Source organism: Zonotrichia leucophrys, chromosome 1 (assembly GCF_028769735.1).
Source record: "Zonotrichia leucophrys gambelii isolate GWCS_2022_RI chromosome 1, RI_Zleu_2.0, whole genome shotgun sequence".
Lineage (NCBI taxonomy): Eukaryota > Metazoa > Chordata > Aves > Passeriformes > Passerellidae > Zonotrichia > Zonotrichia leucophrys.
Window position 1 is genome coordinate 68,825,192 of NC_088169.1, and position 18,470 is coordinate 68,843,661.

Sequence of the window (18,470 nt, forward strand, 5' to 3'; positions counted from 1 at the left end):
AGGTTTCAGCTAGTAACAGTCATCCATTCTAAAACTCAAGTTCACATAGAAGGCTTCATGTCTTGTTTATATAAACTCTTTGTGATCCTTTGCTTGAAAAAAAACTGATTTAGGTGGTGAACTAAAAGGTCATTTGTGTCATGCTGCTGCAGTGTCTCAAAAGTCAGAGATTTGGGAGAAAAATACTTGAGCAAATTATGGCTTTGTTGCCTTCAAAACTATGGAGAATAAAATCAGAAGTATGATGCTTACAAATACCTTCAGAAACCTTGCAGTAAAACCCAGAGCTAACAGTAAGGGAAAAGATGGACTTCAGGACAGCTACTACTACATTTGTCAAACCAGAAATAAAAGTCAAGTCAGCAATCAATCAATGAGTCAATGACTTCCCACATCTAAATAAGCAGTCTAGAGGTACAACACAGCCAGGACTCAAATCTAATAATCTTTTGTTGATCTAGTCTGCCTCCACAGGGCCCAAGGAGATATTAAATATTACCAGTTGGAAGTTGGACCAGACTGGACTGAGTTGCAAGACCTTTGGAGAATTTGATAGTGAAATATGTTTTGTGACAGCATCAAGGCTCCCAATCATAAGGTGTTCATGGAAACAGCATTTTCCATTTGCACAAAATGGAATAGAGGCTGAAAACTGACCTAATATGGAGGTCAGGACAGGACATGAAAAAACCCCAAAGATTATGCTGCCTTTTAATAAAACTGACAGTCATTACAATTACTGTGATGAACTTATTTCACTGGCGCTTAAGGAATCCTGTACTTGGTTTGCAAAGAGCCAGAAAGCACAAAAGGTTAAAGAATGCTTTTATTCAGCTTTCATTTTTCACAGTTCTAAACAGTAAACATAATTAACAATTCACCAATGGTATCAGAGAACACAATCCTGGTATCAGTAAAATGTCTACTGTTTAAGGCACTGGTAGTGGGAAGAAAAAAAGACATAACATGGATTGCTCTTTCTTAATTGGAATTTGAATGTACTATGAAGATGTGCTTCAATGCTTAGAAACCCACAAGCTACATTCACAAACAAATGTTTATACAAGTTTGGTGATTACTGAGACAGGAATCAGTGGCTCCCTTACTTCGACTTTAGAACAAGTATTGCTTTTCTTTGGAGTGGAATAAATTTTAACCTACTAAAAGAAACCAAAACACGAATTACTTCAGCAGTATGGCTTTAAGACCCTGTATTTGGTTACAATATAGCAAGCCAAGTTAAATAACAGCATACAAGTGCCATATACTATCATTTTAAAAGAAGCAGTTTTACAATATAAAAATTAGTTTAGAACATACTAAAGCCAGTTTTTGTACAAACATTTTTACAAAACTGAATTACTAAAAAAAATTCAAGAATGTTTTAAATATGAATCACACTTTACATGTTGTATGCATAAAATTACTTATCTTGATGATATAAATTAGGGATACTACAAAATTTTTAAAGCTGGCATTCATATGCTATTGAAATACACACATCAGAAATAATGATGTGTGCATTTCAGAAATACTGAAATGTTAGTTCTGCAAAAATCCTTAAGAGTCACTTTTATGTTTGCCAAATTGATGCATGGTGACTTGGGTTTCTAAAAGAGCCACAGTGACCTCCCGTGGCCACCTAAGAGATCCCGGTCCTTAACCTTCTTTTCCATTTTGTACATGACATTGCACACAAATGCCAAGAAACTTATAAGGTACAACAGTGGTTTCATGCCTGGTCCAGCTTCTCCAGCAAAGGACAGTATTTCTACAAAATGAGCATAAGGAGCACAGCCTTCACACAATCTAGCTCCTGGTCGCAGAAAAAAAGTGAAGTGTCCTCCATGATTTATGAAGAAACCATTCCAAAACCTTTTAGAGAACTGTTTTCTGTAAGACAGTGAGAGATGATGTTGAATAGATGTTCAACTCTTATTCAATATTAGGCTCCCAAATACATAAATTCAACTTTTGAGAAAGCAAAGGAACAGAATGTAAATTGATGCTGCCTGAACCAAGTCCAAAGCAGAACAGGTAAAGTTGTACAAAATTCTTAAATGTGAGTCAAATTCATTGGTATACAAAGCCCAAAATAATTCTAAAAAGAAAGCAAGTGGAGGAAAAGAATGCAAAAGTCATTTAAGTGCCTTCTTCCATTGTTCTGAAGGGATTCAACCAACAGGAACAAAACACTGTCTTCCTATGTCACGAACAGATGAACGTGAAAACAAAACAAAAATCACAGTAGTGACTGTCTCTCAGCTGTAGAACAGTAATCAACACTTACATTCTTCTACTGCTTATAAATCCTCTCTGTTATATCCAACTTTTTTCCCATTGCTTGACTCTTCTGTGTTTGGTGCCAGCCATGTGAAATACACCTTCACTGGATCAATATTCCAATGCTTGTGAAATGATACTGGAATTTGGTGAGAAAGGTAGTCTTTTGGGTAGTCCATTGGCCTTGCCTAAGATGGAAGAATAAAGCAAAAGCACCAGTATTAATGATCAGTAAATAATTTTAAATTATTTAATTACTGCTCAATGGCCCCTGTGACACAACAATGTGGTGCTGACAAAATACACAAAATGGTAACAAAGGGCTTTTTACATCATTCTATTAAATCAATTGACACACCATTAGATTAAATCCTCAACTCACACTGCAGTCATCATGCTAGGAATGAAGTACACTGACACTAAATATGCCCTATTTCTCAGGATGAAATAGCCACCATCTCAGAAGTCAAGTGATAAAAAGTGTAGCTGGTATGAAATCTTTTTAAATATGCAGTTTTGGCTCAATAACGACAAAATTCTTTTAAACTATATTCTCTTCCTCTTCTAATGAGAGTTGTCAGCACTGCCACTGTGATTGTGGGATTCTAATAAGGCCATAAGCAGCCAAAATATATATAGTTTATGACAGGTAAAGGTTCTAAACATGGGAACACCGTGGTGCCAGAAAACTGTGTTGTTATTCTTTATCAGGCTATATCAAACCAGAGAGAATTACAACACAGCTACAAGATGCAGCTGCTGTCATGATGCTCCAAGTATATTTCATTTTCTCTGGCAGTTCAATGACACTGAGTGCATCATTACATGAAAAATTCCCACCTGTAGTGGTCTCTGATAAAATAAATACATTTTGCTATTAGAGTTTTTGTAAGAAAAATGCATGGAAGGCAAACATTTGTGTTTTACATCTAGCAGAAAAAAAAAACCCAAACAAGAAGAAAATGGAATTATTGGGATGACAAATAATTGATTTGATGCCTAAGCTGGTAACTGAATCAATACTGCACGCTTCACCTACTTATGGTGGTATTTATGAATTCTTCATGCAGTTCTGTACACATTACAGTCGTAAAATTAGGCAACAGAATTTGACATTATGAAATCTGAGTATGTGTTGTTAGTATTTTGGGTCTTTTAATTCTGATATTTAAAACACAGAGTGCTTATTTTTAAAAATTCCACTGAAGAAAGCAAGAGGGAATCTGTATCCTTCATGACTTTTGAAAAACACTTTGAAGAAAATTTAGGCTTCAAGAACCTGAAGAATTTATTTTGGATAGAGACAGTTTTTACATATCTGAGACCAAGGATTTTTGCTGTTTGAAAATGAATCAGCTTTTTATTAAGCTATAGATAAAATTCTGGTGTTTCAATAATTCTAAAATAATGATACCAACTCTAATAACTAATTTTTTTTTGGGGCTAACATTTGTATTTGGTGTTCTAGAAAAGTCAAATATATTGCTTTAGCCCAGATTTTTTATTTAAAACCACAATTCTGGCTGCTACTCAACATGGAAAGGTTCCTGCTCTCTTTAAGAGTCTGATCATGTTGAAAACCTCTGGAACAGGTTACAGAATATGTATCTACCTCAGCAAGCAGGCAGCAGGAAACCAGTAAGACTGAGCAAACACATCATAGACACTCCAAGAATGAAGATATCTTTGCTTCTGTTTCATAATCTTTGTCTCAGTACAATTTTAGATTCACATACTTCAAGGAACATCACACATCATAATATTTCAGTCAAGTCCTTAGGAAGTTCTTTTCTGGTCGATGGAAAATCCAAAATTGGTTTTCTCATTTTAAATTTTTTTTTTTTTTGCACAATAGTGGATTTAGTAGATTAAGAACATACAATTTTTATTCAGTGGTTTTCCCTCACAGGTTAATTTTTGTTCAAGGGACGTTAAATTAGAATTTGTTACAATCAACAGTAAAGATGAATTAGAAGTCAAGTGCAATTTTCTGTGTGGAAAATCAAACTGCTAGGATTTCACTTTCAAAGTGATTCAGTATCAAATGCACACTATTAAGGATTACAAGGAGGTCCTTTTTTTTCAATAAGAATAATTCTTACAATTGTGGAGAATGAGTTCTGTTCTGACTCTCCTTTAATTAGGCTGGTTTGTTCTTTTGGGTTTTTTCAGCAGCTGTGCAAGCAAATTTATTCAGTAACTGTTGAATTTATAATATGCATGACTTGTTTTCTTTCTATATTGAACGGAGTAAGCAGTGATAAACAAAACAGGAGTAAACAGATATAATTTTTTTATATGGACAAGGAATTAAAATATTGAATAGTATGTTCTCATTTTCCCATTTCTCTAAATAGTAAATGTAATCAGAAATGGAATCTTAACATAGGAAAAGCTGATCATTCAAATAAGAAACTCCCCCTCTCCATTGACAGCTGCTTTCAACTACAGAGTAATTTACTAATTCTCAAGTAGCTTATTATCCTATTCTCAGCTCATATTCAGATATGCAGGTCTTCCTAGTTTTTCAACTAGATCGACACCTGAAAAACATCAATTGCTACACTGATTTAAACACTGACTTTTAAAAAAGTTGTGCACTGTTTGGAAAAAAAAAATCTTTAGTGCTTCTTGTTCATACCATGGAAGGATTTGGTTTACTTCGCTTACAAGGAAGAAAATCTCTATAGGCCTCAATGCATCATGCTTTCCACTGTGACACTACAGTTAGCTTGTTAAATAGTGTGGGAGACAGAAACAAGATTCAAATCTACTCCAGCCCTTTTCTCCCAAACTCACATGAAAATTATGTTTTGTAAGCTCTCTTTCCCATGTGCTAGCATAGAGCAATTTATCGTACTTATACCATTCTTCAGAATCCACCATAAAAGTAATAATTTAATATTTTATATCTTCACTAATGAGGTTATTTCAGAATAGTAAATACTGAATCAATAGAAAAATCAGGTAAGTAGAGCAGGTGGATTTATTGAAAAATTTTACACTCAGTTCTCCATAACCTGCATAAAAAAGTATTGTGTTGTAGGTTTCCTCCCTTAGAGGACATATGACAACTATTCAAAGCATGTGGCTCCTAATTCTATTTCTTTTTCAAAATCCTCACCTCTGACTGCATTTCTAATTAAATGTAGTTATAGATTAGCTAAAATATTACATAAACTAGCAAAGCATTGTAGCAATATATGGTAAGAGAATGTTCTTATTTGATCAGTCTTGTTCTGCTGAGAATCAAGGTAAAGCAGCAGCAGCATCTTGGTTCGTGTTATTACATATTGATGGAATTTGAATATTTATGACTGTTTTATGTGTACACTTAAAAAGTGAAATACATTTTTAATACTCAGAAATAGCTCTCAGACCTGATGAAAGAGAGGACTGTGTGTTATAGGGATTCCTAAGCCACTGAAACACATTCCAAGGACCATATCATCGGGTGCATCCATGCTGTAACACCGGCACTTGCTAGCAAGTAGCTTCTGAACAGCTGTTCTGCTGAAAACCATCCTGAATTAAAAAAAACCACATGAAATGTATAAAAACTTCTAAAGACACCAAATATCTGTAATTAATAAATATTGCTAAATTATTTAAAACTGCACGACTGAATGTAGCCCTCTGACACAGCACATTTGAAATTCAAAATTTAAGAGGTCAGAACTGACAAATAGTGCAAGAAGCATTTTCTGAAAGATAATTAGTTTTTATACTGGAAACTAATTATACCAATTATACCCATTGTTGTTATTCCAACAATAATTTAGCTACAAACCATTTTTACTACAGTTTAGAATTCCTCCTAAAATTGGCCTGGACTCAAAAAAGGGTGTTCTCCTCAATCTTACTCAAATGTAAGGGAGAAGAGTTGAGGACTTGAGACCAGCATGTGTCACTACACAGAAGGTGTGAGGTAAATTACACACATTTGGGGAAAATATCACTGTTTCTGTTGAAACTGATTTGTGTTGTAATTTAAAACATTTGCAAAACTCAAACCAGGAACTAATGCAGATCTCAGTAGGAATTAAAATAAATTACCCTCCTCCACCAGTGATATAACTGTATCCTCCTGTTCCCAAGCCATAGCCATAACGCTCTCCAAGGAATACTGGTTCATTTGGATCATAGCAGCTGAGCAATTTTCGGAGTCTGAATATACTACAATATAAAAAGCCATTAAAACAAAATCTTGTAAACATTCTCTTTGGAACAGACATTGCTACCCTCAACAGCATTCTGTTAAATAGCACAAAGATGACAGGAGAAATTCTGAAATTCTACCCAAAAAAACCTGCCCCAGAGATATAAACTGCTAAAGGGAAATTTACGATGGATGATTTACTATGAGATATGACTGTGCAATTTGGTCAAATGATGAACAAATTAGCTTGAAGTATTTTTTAAAGCAGGCAGTTTGTCAGCAAAACTGCATGTCATCTCAGAGAAAACATGAAATGACACTTTCCAAGCAATATGATCTTTGCAAATTATCTATGAACATTTACAAATTGCAAACTGAAAAGGCAGATTCAGTGTTATGAATGTTCCATTACCCACAGTTACATCCTCTCACTGTTTCTTCTTCTGTCACATGATCTAATGTAAAGTCTTGAACCACTGTTCATGACCACATGATCCTGCACATTGCTCACGGTGCCTTGTTTTTGCTTATGTTGCAGTTCTGAGAATGAGATCTAATTTTCCAACATATGCAAGTTCCAAAACACCATTCTGGGCAGCTTGGACAGCTGGCCTGAGCTTATGGAACCTTTCTTCTGGCACGTTTGTCTGAGGAACACATCTTAGGAAGGTTATTAGCAAATGACTAAACCCTATCAGCTCAAACGTACCTACACAGGAATGCCAAAATGTGGTGTATTCAGGCTATGTGATCACACAATAACACTGATATGCACATTTTTTACCAGGCTAAAACATTGTTTTTAATACCTGTCAAAAGAATACTGATGGGAAGTGACAATTTTTTTTCTTCAAGTAATATAAAGCCATATGACTAATAAAATAGCTGTATCTCTTAAATAAAGGATAGGTGAATATTGCTAAATCTCTTACTGACATAAACAGTGGGAGCTCCTGAAGTAATGGAATATATACCTTATCAGTGTGTCATCATCCACTATAACTAACCAAGGGGTTCTGGGAGAAGTATGATTCAAAAATCTTTCCAAAATGGCAAAAGTTTTCCCACAGTGACCTAAAAAGAAGATAAATTAACAGAACATAAATAAAACAGGAATTAAATTAAAACCAAGATTTATTCCAGCTATCTGTCAAGCTGTTGAACAATGCTGGACTAACTGCTATTCTTAATTTAAAGAGCTGTAAAAATGAGGAGACTATGATAGAAGCAAATGTTCTGCAAAGTACTCCAAAACACTGTCACAGCATTTCAAGATGCATCAGGCAGATCCATTGCTTTTACAGAAATATTGAAATCTATTTTAATCTACTGTACTCCTCACTGGCAACTCAGGTCCTGATCACTGCCTCCAAGCAAAGGTCTGAACAGTTATCACAAGATTATAAGGAAGTTCAGGAGGTAAGACACCTTTTGCTAGGAGTGCAGAAGTGAAACACCCTGGTTCAGAATAAGCAGGACCTGAGAAACAAGAAGTTTCAGACTTCTATTGAGTCTTTTTTAGATCTTGGACAAACCTCATTTCAGTCAGTCTTTACTCATCACAGTTGATTGTCTAAAGTAATTACTACTATGAATATTACATTTAGTAAACAACCACTCAAAATAACAACATTATATTTGAAGACACTTTTAGTTAAAATATTCTTTGAGAAAATGCAGTAATTCTATGCTAAAGACATGAAGGAAGTCCTTGCTCTGGTGATTTTGTGAGACCGCGAATTTAACACAGATGGATATCTGAACATTTCCAAAATGAAACCCAAGATTTCTATATTATACTCTATAAAAAAACGTGGAAGCTTCCTGGCGCCACTAGAACCGCTGGGCATGGCTCCTAGCACTGATCCATGTGTGCCCAGCAGCCTCGCTGGCCCCTGACAACTCTCACTGCTTGCTCGTGTCCCACTCCACCTGTGCACACAGAAATCCCTGCCTGTGCTCTCTGTGCCTCTAACAGGCAAAACAAAGGGGCAGACATAACCCAGAGATCAGAACAACTGACCTAGTGGGCTAAGTAAGTCTAACAGGCCATTCTACCTGGACACCTGTAATTCAGAAGGTAATAGATATAAAATACCAGCCTAAAAACAATACATCCAGTGAAAGAAAAAAATAAAATATAAACTCAAGAAAGTCATCATGCTCATAGCCTTTTTTATATTCAAACACAAAGTAAATTGATCTAAATGCCTGTTATTTCCTATAGAAAGGTGTTTCAATTCAGTTTTTGTGCTTAAATTGAGACCTGCAAGGCACATGGATATAATATATTAACACCATATGGCAAGCGGTTTATGCTTAGTAACCACTTGGCACTGCCTGAGGTCTTTTGAAATAAATTTATGTCTTCTTCACTGTTAATGATCCTACTGAAAATCATAAATAACTGTAGAGTTATTACTCTTACCCCAAGTAATAAAACCATTTTTTTTTCTCTTGGAGTATATCAGTATACCATGCTTCCATAATCTCTGTATTTGGGTTTCCGCTTAAAAGAACACGTTGTCTACACAGGGGGACTCTGAATGTACTCTCCATCCATTTCCTGTGTGAAGAGCATTCTTTAGTTTAGGCTGCACATATGTGCTAGAGAAAACCGGAATTTCTACATGACATGCTTGACATGAAAAACATATCATCCATAAAACTCCACTTATTCATTCAGTCATTTGTGCAAAACTGACAAAAGCTCACCTCTGTCAGTGTTAGGTATGCCTAAATCTATAGTAGGAATGGAGATGTCTGCATAATCACTGTAGTATTCAATAAGGGCAGCTTCTCTTTCCCAGGTCTGCTTTACCACTGGTACTGCAAAACAATGATTGGCATTCAAACACAAGGAACTTGATTAAAATAGATACTTGATCCAAATGTTCATGTTAACCACATTTTGTTAGCTACATTTCTTCACATGGTAATAAAAATGCTGCTTCAAATACAGCATCATGATTCTAAATGTCCATTCTATTTTCTTTCCTATAATATTTAGAGAGGAAAAAAAAGTTTTAAATTTTATGAAAGCCAGTCAGAACAATTTTATTTAAATTATTTTAAAATTATTAAAATATTACTATATTTTCATTATTTTATTATTAATATTAATAATTGGAAACTGTCATATTTACATTTTCCAACCAAAGCATAACCAAAGTATGGAATTCTGCTTTTACACTTGCTATTGTATGATTCATAGAATACATCAGCACAAACACTGTCAGAAATCAGTCATTCTTCCAGTATTGAAATGGCACATTTTAATCCAATTTTAAAGTCTGTGACATATTCTGAATCAGAAACAGACCAAATGTACGTTTTGAAATACTTTACTGGTATTATACACATCCTATCTGACAGCAACATCATATTAATGCTCCAGAGTGTGTCTCTGGAGACACACTCACGAGACATTTTATAACCATTCCTGTTATAATACATAAATACATATAAATATTTCTGTTTCATTCATAAATAAGAAGTATTTGTATAGTGCAGTTTATAAATATCACACAATCAATTTTAATCCCATGGAGATTCTATTCAAAGGAGGATTGCTTAATGCTTCTCTAAAAAAACCACCTTTTTCTTACCAGTTTGCCATTTCACATCAGGATTTAAAGCTGATCACACAAAATTCTAATAATGATGCCATGAGTGTTTACATTACATTGAGAAGTGAATAAATTATGGGTAACACAAAAACAATCCAACCATCTGCACGGTGTTCAGAGGAAAACCATCAGATTGAAATAATGATGCCTCTTCATTCTTAAAAATGAGGAGGTCAGGCCTGAGATGAGCAAGTCCTCTGCATTCTGCTGTTACTGCTGCTCTGCTCTGTGCTCTCTGACACCATCCAGGAGGTCTCACCAGTAGCAGGTAGTGCTTCAAATGGAGGAAATACTTCCATAACTTCCCTTTGCTGCTGTACAATCCTGATGCTTGTGAACAACTCCCTTTAGCCCCTTGCTGGAATCATCCATCACCTAATTTGAAGTTTGTTGCCTACCTAGTTCTCACTTCCCTCTACTCTGAACACACAGAATTTATTAATCTTGATTGATCAACACTCAGTTTGGTAACAGTTACCTTTTAGTGTTAAGACAGACTAATAAGAATTCAATGCACTAATGGAAATACTTTAATATTTTGAAAAGAAAAAAACCCACTTTTGTAGCATATTGCAATGGTCCGTATTACTTTTAAAAGTTCTTAAAAGCATTCTCATTTTATCATAAAAATTCAAAAGGAATTATGTACAAAAAATGTATGGGCAGGAAATTATTTTCTTATTTTGTTGAAATGTTTTACTTAAAAATGTTTCTAAGCGGAACACAACCAGAAAAGTTTCAGAAAACAAGGCTTCAGAAGAGAAGAATCACAAGTACACAACAGCATCCAAACTTCCCCTGGCAGAAGAGCTGCACCTGTGAAGGTTGTTTTATCTTTCTCCAAACAAGGACCTGAAACTCAGCAGGGTCCTTTAACACACAGAAATATTTGCAATTATTGACTGAGCCTCTCAGTTCCTTTGGTGGAGCCCCCCCCTTCTTTCTATAAATGAAGCAAAGTTTCCTGAAGCAAGGACTTGAGTCTCATCTCAGTTAAGAGCTCCAGCAAGGGGGCTGCTGGCTGAAGTGTCCTTCTCCTTCCCTTGTTTGTCTTGATGGAAGTGTCACCGTGCAGATTAATGTCAGTTGTAAACTAAATCCCACAATACTTTGTAATTTCTGGCAAATGGCATCTTCCAAAGAAAACTACTTGAAATTTTGGACTAGATGATGATGCAAATATTTATCAATATGTATTAATACTTGTGATCACACCAAAGTTTGAATACCACTAGAGATATTTAAAGGTCAGCTCTAAGCTCTTAATGACATTTTATTTCTGCTCTTTCTAGAACTCTGATGCATGTTTGCAGTCTTGAAAATTTCTTTTATGACTACAGATGGTATGTGCAAGAAGGAGAGTTGTATCTGAAGTAAATTCTGAGGTAAAATTTAGCTGCTTTTAAAAGCACATCAATTTCCAAGCTTTAGTGCTGCATTAATGTAGTTTTTGGCATACAATAAAGAATAACTTACCAGGTAAAAAGAGCTCTCTGAAGCTGGCATCCATTAATCTTTCAAAATCTGGAGTAAGATTATCCTCTATTGCATAACACTGGAAGCTGTGAGGAAAGTTCAACAATTTTCCTCAGTCTTCAACAGGTGTTTCTTGAAGGGTGTTCATGCTATCTTTTTGAGGCCTTATGTTTCTTTCTGACTTTCTAGGGTTTTTTTTCTTTTTCTTATTTTTTTAAATTTTAATGTTAAAAATTAACATGGATCCAGGAAGGAGAACTCTTCAGTGAACTCCTATTACAGGACAGTGAATTTTGTTTTGTCAAAAGCTACTTTAAAGTTAACCTAACAATTATGTTACTAAAACACTACAAATGTGCTTTCATCAGGTGCAGTGGCATTAAGAAAATAATTCCATAAATCTTATTATGAAAATATCCCACCTGTTTTTTACTAGACTTATTTAAGAAAAGAGCTTTTACTTTCATCCTGTCCTCTGACAACAGGTATGGCAAAAACCTCTCAGAATGTGGTACAACTACTAACCAACTACTTGATTTTCAATTTTCTTTGCCAATTATAATCCCTTTAAATTATGCTTATAAACAAACTAAGCCTAATGGAGAGACTATTATGCTCCTGGAGTATTAAAGAGCACACAAAATTCAAGCAAATTCCTGGAAACAAATCTCTTCCTTAGTAACAAAATGTCTAAAAGCAAACTAGAACAGACTGGTAGGTGGCATCAAGTAGGTGGAATGTCTTCTGTTCAATAGCTGGATTTGGAATTTTTCCTTCCAAGCTTTGTTGAGACTTGATTTCCCTCAAGTTAGCTGAGCATTGCTATGTGTTAGCAGAAGCTGAGAATCTCTCTGTGTCTGTTTTCTGTGCCTCTGAGGAGGAAGTTAATGCTCAGTGTGTGTATCTTGTTGGGCTGCACTAAGGGATTTTTGTTTGTTGTTTTTAACAGCTGCTTGTGTAACTCTACAATTTTCAGATGAACTTCCAGACGAAGCATGCTATAGCGTTTCACACACTCTTGATCTGGCCTACTGGTTGGACAAATTACTACATATGATCAGATTTCTAGAAGGGACAGATTTTCCCATTCCAACCATTCTAAAGGACACGTGCACATGGAACAGCTAGGAGCAACATAACAGCATAAGCTGCTCAATCTTTTACTGGACAGGAGGGCAGGACAAAAGGAAGGAGGAGATGAGGGCCCTTTCAGCTTGTTCAAATTTCTAAGTTAGCCACCAAAGAGCTGCACAATTGTCACTGCTGGCACAAAGAAAAGTGAAGCAATTAACTGGGAAACTCACTGAAGGATATTAATAGCTGCTGTATTAATTCATATTGCAACAGTTCCAATTTACAACAATATCAGCTAATCCTGTGCATGTTTTAATTTAGGTATTTAATTCCAAGTTTTTTGGCAACAGTCATTAATGATGAAACCATTTTTAATATTAAATGTTTAACAGCACCCCTGAGGACTCTGAATAGCAAAAAGATTCCACCTGAAGGATGAGCTGTTTAAAATTCCAAAACTTTCCTGTTTCTGAGTTGATTTTGCAAACATTTAGTCCCAAGAGATGCAGAGATAGCATATATCAGCTTGCTTTTTAAATATTCATTTTATAAACTATATTGCATAGAACTACTACCTTGACCAGCCAACAACTTACTTCTGTCACCATGAAATTTTCGACATGTTTTTACAGCAACAAAAACATCTTCCTTATTCACTGGCTCTCCCTATATGAACAAAACAAAAAATAATCTTTTAAGTGCAGGCTGTGCCTGTAGTATTTTATAGGATATATATGTCCTCACATATAATAAAACAGGAAATAGCTTTTCATTATATAGCCTATCAAGCAGAACAGTGTTCTCGTGATACACCAGGAAGTAAATTTTTATATTTTGAAAAAAAAGGCATTGGTTGTTCAAAATTCCTGAAATAACATTCTTGGAAAATTTTTTCCATTGATGTAGTACTCTGACAAGAACTAAAACACCTATCATTAGGAAAAGACCACAAGTAGAAAAACTTGTTGAACTAAGAATGATTAATCTGAAAAAGAATGTTTCTTAATTTCTTTGGAATCAATCACTATAAGAACACAAATTGTATCACACTAGGAAAAACCAGCTTAAATGATACACACTAGAAATCTTTGAATTTCCTCAACTGTAATAAACCATTTGACCACTTTGATTTGTTATCCTTTTTGGCATCTAGAATTTTGCTCTCCTGGAAGCATGGAACACATTCTGGCCACTAGCTATACTTAACTCATAATATAATAAATGTAATCCTCCCAGAGGTGGAAGAGATGGGTTGTACTTTAAGGCACCAAATACTATATTACATTTTATCTTTAACCTCAACAAGTTTTAGATTCCCATCTGTGGGGAAAAAACAAAAAAAGATCATCTATACTTCAGTATCTCACTGTGTAAGGAGTGTAAGGATAAATAATTTATAGATCATGCGCCAACCAAACATTGTGGTATAAAGACTCATTAAAGCATACACAATATTAGTTGCCAGGAGATATTCTGTGCCACAGAAGCCTGAAAGCATATCCAAAATATATCCTAGATAAATGCCAGAACAAACTGTTTTGTTGGGTTTTTTTAGCTTACTTAAAAATATTTTCTCAAGTTTTGAGATTTTTCAACTCAAGTATTATATGTTTTAGTAAGAGTTTTACTTTTACTAACCAAATGGTATTTAAAACATTGTACTTACACAAAGTGGCAGAAAATTACTGAAGGTTGTTGCACAGTGATCAACCTTATACGAATTCACATCATCTGTGCAGAACTCTGGCACTGGAGTAAGATGTGGTCCTTCCCCTTTCTGCCAAATGTACAGGGCAATCTATCAAAATTGGAAACATCTATATCAGTCATTAATCTAAAAAAAAATTTTCAGAGCATACAAAGAAGTCATATTAACAAGAAAAGTGAAAGATATGGGATTGTGTAGATTTGTCCCTGAGTTGATGAACTAATTCATATTCTGCCTGTGGCACCATGCTCAGAGCCAGGTACTGGTTGCTGGCTCTTCCTGTCACTCCCTCCAAGTGGAAGGATAGAGAACAGTACTTCTGCTCCTGATTCACAATAAGAAGACAAAAACAGTCTTAGTCCTAGTTCAGACCTAATGCTAGATGTACAAGAAATTCCATTATTCAATTCCAGCTTTGAATAGGCATCAGGGAATATGCCATATATTGTACAGTTACAAAAAGTCTAAGCAACAACCTACAAATGAGCAGCAGCACAACAAAAACACTTCACCACATCTGCAAGATACGAAAGTGATATAAATGTTATGGATATAAGAAATAGGTACTTGGAAAGTAATAAGTGACACAAACAAAAAAGAAATAATAAAAACAATGCAGAGCACAATAAAATACCAAAGACTAGAGGCATATGTTATTAGGAGTTCCTCAAACTAAAATACTCCTTATAAACTTTAACATTATACACAATCATAAAAACCAACAGATTATATTCTTTGATTTGCTGTCAATCTTGATTCACACAAGAAGAGCGTAGACAAAAAATTACTTAAGACAGAGAAGATGGTGATTTATTAAATAAATGAGAGGGAGTGAAACTGTCTCTAAGGAGACATGAGACTGTGCAGAAAGAATAACTCCAGGGCTGAAGTAGGTTATCAATGGCAATAAATTTGAAATAAAACATATGCAAAGACCTGCTAACAGAATAATAAGTGGATGGAAGTAATTTTGTTGATCGGGTGATTAACTGTTTCTTACTAAGCCATCTGTGGCACATAAAGGAGTGGCTCTTAATGATCTTTTTTTATGACAATATGTTTAGATACTTTTTTAATGCTAAGGTAGACTGGAAATATATAAACGATTTTGTCTTAAAAATAAAGTTAAAATGACATTGTGAAGCCTGAGGTCTTGCATTGAGAAAAATTAACAAGAGGAAGAAAACACCTTCCTGTCTTGTTTCTTACAGCAAAATGAAAGCTGAGAGGGATTCAATTGTTTTTGAGAAAATGAGGGTAAACCATATAAAAGAATGGTTTTGCATAAAACCAAATTTATTTAAATATGCTACATATCTATACTCTATAAATACACCATAGATTTATATTGTAAATGAGGAGGTTTACGACCATTATGAGATCTGAAAAAGGAGCAGTAGTGTTATGTAAAATGTTTGGTTTTTTCTGGACCAGAACAACAATTTACAGATGCTTTTCAGGAGTGTTCAAATAATTACAACTACTTCAGGATCACTCAATTTCAGGCCAAAATCTTAATCCCATTCTTCCTTCCTTCTTCTTCCCATTCCTTACCCGAATCTTAATCATGTTCTTATTTCAGGCCAGAAGCTATTCCAGATGTATCCCCACTTACTTCTGAACCCCTGGTTCAGAACTTCACTTTGGTAACAGTACAAACCCCTGGACAGCACAAACACTTGAAGTGCAGAAAAAATAAAAAAGGCCTCCAAAAAAGTAGCACAGATACTCTTTCAGAGCCTCCTTCTCATGTTGCTTTCAGTCAGTTCACTCACTGTCTGAAATACCTTCTGCCAGCCTTTTGAAAGTGCGACACACCAGAGACAAAAAGAAGTCCTTCCAGACTTCCCAGCTGCAAGTTGCAGCACTGTTTGTTCACACAAAGGTAGATTCCTCAGAGTATCTAATGCAAACCCCACCATATTTAGCACTGAGAGTCTGATTCAGAAGGTGAGGCTGGCTAGAATTGAGCTACTACTCACCTCAGCTTACGGTTCATTAATTGGAAGTCTCTCTCCTTCCTTACAGAGCAATCCTTAGAAGACACCTTAATGTATACAACCACGCATGCATTCTTATTTAAGTGCAAGCTTACAAATAATTTTTTTCTGTGCTTAAAATATAGTTCTAAAGTATTGCAATATTCTAAAGGAAGGAAAAGAAATCTAACATACCATTGCAGTCAAACTTTTTAGCAATGGTTAAGACATTATGATTTAACACCATTCAAATATATAACTTTGAGATAATTTTTTCTTTCATCACACCACTGCTTACCTCATGCTTTAAATCTATTGTAAAGTCTGATTTGAGTGGTTCGCTCTTCAACTTCTTTGCAAGCCTGTGCAATTAGAGATGAAGAAACTTAATCAAACATATTAAAAAAACCCCAATCACTAGTGCATGCAGGAAAGTGTGGCTGGTACTACTGACCATCTTATAAGGGGAAAAGTAATAATAAATCACATTTCTGTATTTATTGCCTTGAAAAGCAACTTATATTTATCATATAAATCCTTTTTTTAAAATAATCTGATGTTAACATTAATTTTCAACACACACACTTTGATACATTCTTCCTACACAAGAAGAAAATTCTCATCTGGAGATGGCAGAGAGTCTGGCATAAAATTTGCAACAGATTAAAAGCAGCAGCACATTTGAAGCTCAGTATTGATCAGCATCTCAAACTACAGACAGTATTCTCTGTCTGTGTATTGCAAAGCATAGTGTTTAAGGACTTTTCAACTCATGAGGACACTGATCCTTGCTATGGTAAAACTCACTCAACTCCTGAAATTTATGAAATTTATCAAATCTCATCTGAAAGCACCTAAGAGTCTAAGAAGAAATAAATATGTAGTTTGTCTGTACAGCATGAGAAATGCTTCTAGAGGGCAATGCAGCCACTCTACAACCCAAGAATAAAACCACTGTCTGGGGGAGAATACATTCTTAAAAATACAATATGGAATTGAACTAGTTAAACATTTACTATTGGACAATTATCAGCTACTTGATGTAGGCAGAGTGAAGCAAAATAAATCACATGCACAGCAATGATACAGAAGTCTATTTCTACATTCTTGTTTAATTTTGAAGTGTTTATAATAATTATTCTTGGAATGTGTAGAATAATGGCAAATAAATGGGAAGTGACTTAAAATTCAATTCTTACTTGTTAACAAGTGGAATGCTAAGTGCCCAACCAGCAGCAAAATCCGGAAATTTAAAGACTGTAGGATTTTCAGCAAAGGCATAATGGTGAATTATTGTAGATTCTTCATCATATAATGCTTTACCTAAAAACCACTCCTGTAAAGGAATATAGGAAACAATTTTGTTCATCTACAGCATCCCTTTAGTGAAGTTGATGACTGCATTCATGCTGAATAAAGCAAACCTGAAAACAAAAACAAGGGAAGCACATTGTTCACAATAAATAATCTGGACAAAAACTGTACTTGGTGAGAAATGAAACTAAAAATTGTTCTCTGAAATCAAATACAGGCTGCATTTTCAAACTCCAGAACATGCCTTGGCTTCCACCTGTTCAAAGAACACTGAATCCCAGAGTCACAGAATGGCTGAGGCGGGAAGAGGTCTCTTGAGATCACCTCCAATTCCCCGGGAATCAAGCAGGATCACCCAATGCAGGCTGCCTAGGACTCTGTCCAGTCATGTTTTGAATACATTCCACAGCAATCTGTATACCAACTTTTTATTATTAGGCAGACTGCTGAGACTATAAAATGAATATTGAAGGAGGTCTGATATAAATCACTTTGAATTTTGTATCTGATGGACTACAGCTGTATATAAGCAACCAGGGATGGAGTGTTAAACTAAGATGACAATTGCTATGTAGAAAACCAAAGTGTTCTATTTGCCTTTTATTGTGTGTTGGAACATAATTTGTTATTTTATTAGAATCTGTATGTAGTGCAAAGGAGACAATAAAACTGGCAAAAGGGCAGTATCTAGAACAAAAATATTCGTGTTTCTATTCTGAGAACATCAATTACAAGTAGATGTTTCTGAAACAAAAAAAAGAATATTCCAAAGGTCTCAATATATTCAGTCCTCCATTTTGAAGACCAAGTGTTTCAAAAGGTAAGACCTCCAAATTTTTATTTTTATT

At 35.0% G+C, this 18,470-nt stretch overlaps 1 protein-coding gene across 3 annotated transcripts in view; it reads right to left on the reverse strand.

The window, feature by feature from the left end:
* Positions 1 to 808: 808 nt before the first annotated feature.
* The window catches only part of B3GLCT (beta 3-glucosyltransferase), a 45,636-nt gene continuing 27,974 nt past the window's right edge, over positions 809 to 18,470 (reverse strand). For 2 of the 3 annotated variants that reach the window (XM_064716526.1, XM_064716510.1), the window contains 9 exons: positions 17,508 to 17,644; positions 16,607 to 16,670; positions 14,288 to 14,419; positions 13,218 to 13,287; positions 9,158 to 9,271; positions 7,417 to 7,516; positions 6,340 to 6,459; positions 5,664 to 5,808; positions 809 to 2,471 (listed from right to left, as the gene is read on the reverse strand). In XM_064716526.1, coding sequence (XP_064572596.1) covers positions 2,304 to 2,471; positions 5,664 to 5,808; positions 6,340 to 6,459; positions 7,417 to 7,516; positions 9,158 to 9,271; positions 13,218 to 13,287; positions 14,288 to 14,419; positions 16,607 to 16,670; positions 17,508 to 17,644 — 1,050 coding nt within the window. In that variant the 3' untranslated portion in view covers positions 809 to 2,303. The remainder of the gene's footprint in view (positions 2,472 to 5,663; positions 5,809 to 6,339; positions 6,460 to 7,416; positions 7,517 to 9,157; positions 9,272 to 13,217; positions 13,288 to 14,287; positions 14,420 to 16,606; positions 16,671 to 17,507; positions 17,645 to 18,470) is intronic. The other variant, XM_064716518.1, reaches the window with a different exon arrangement.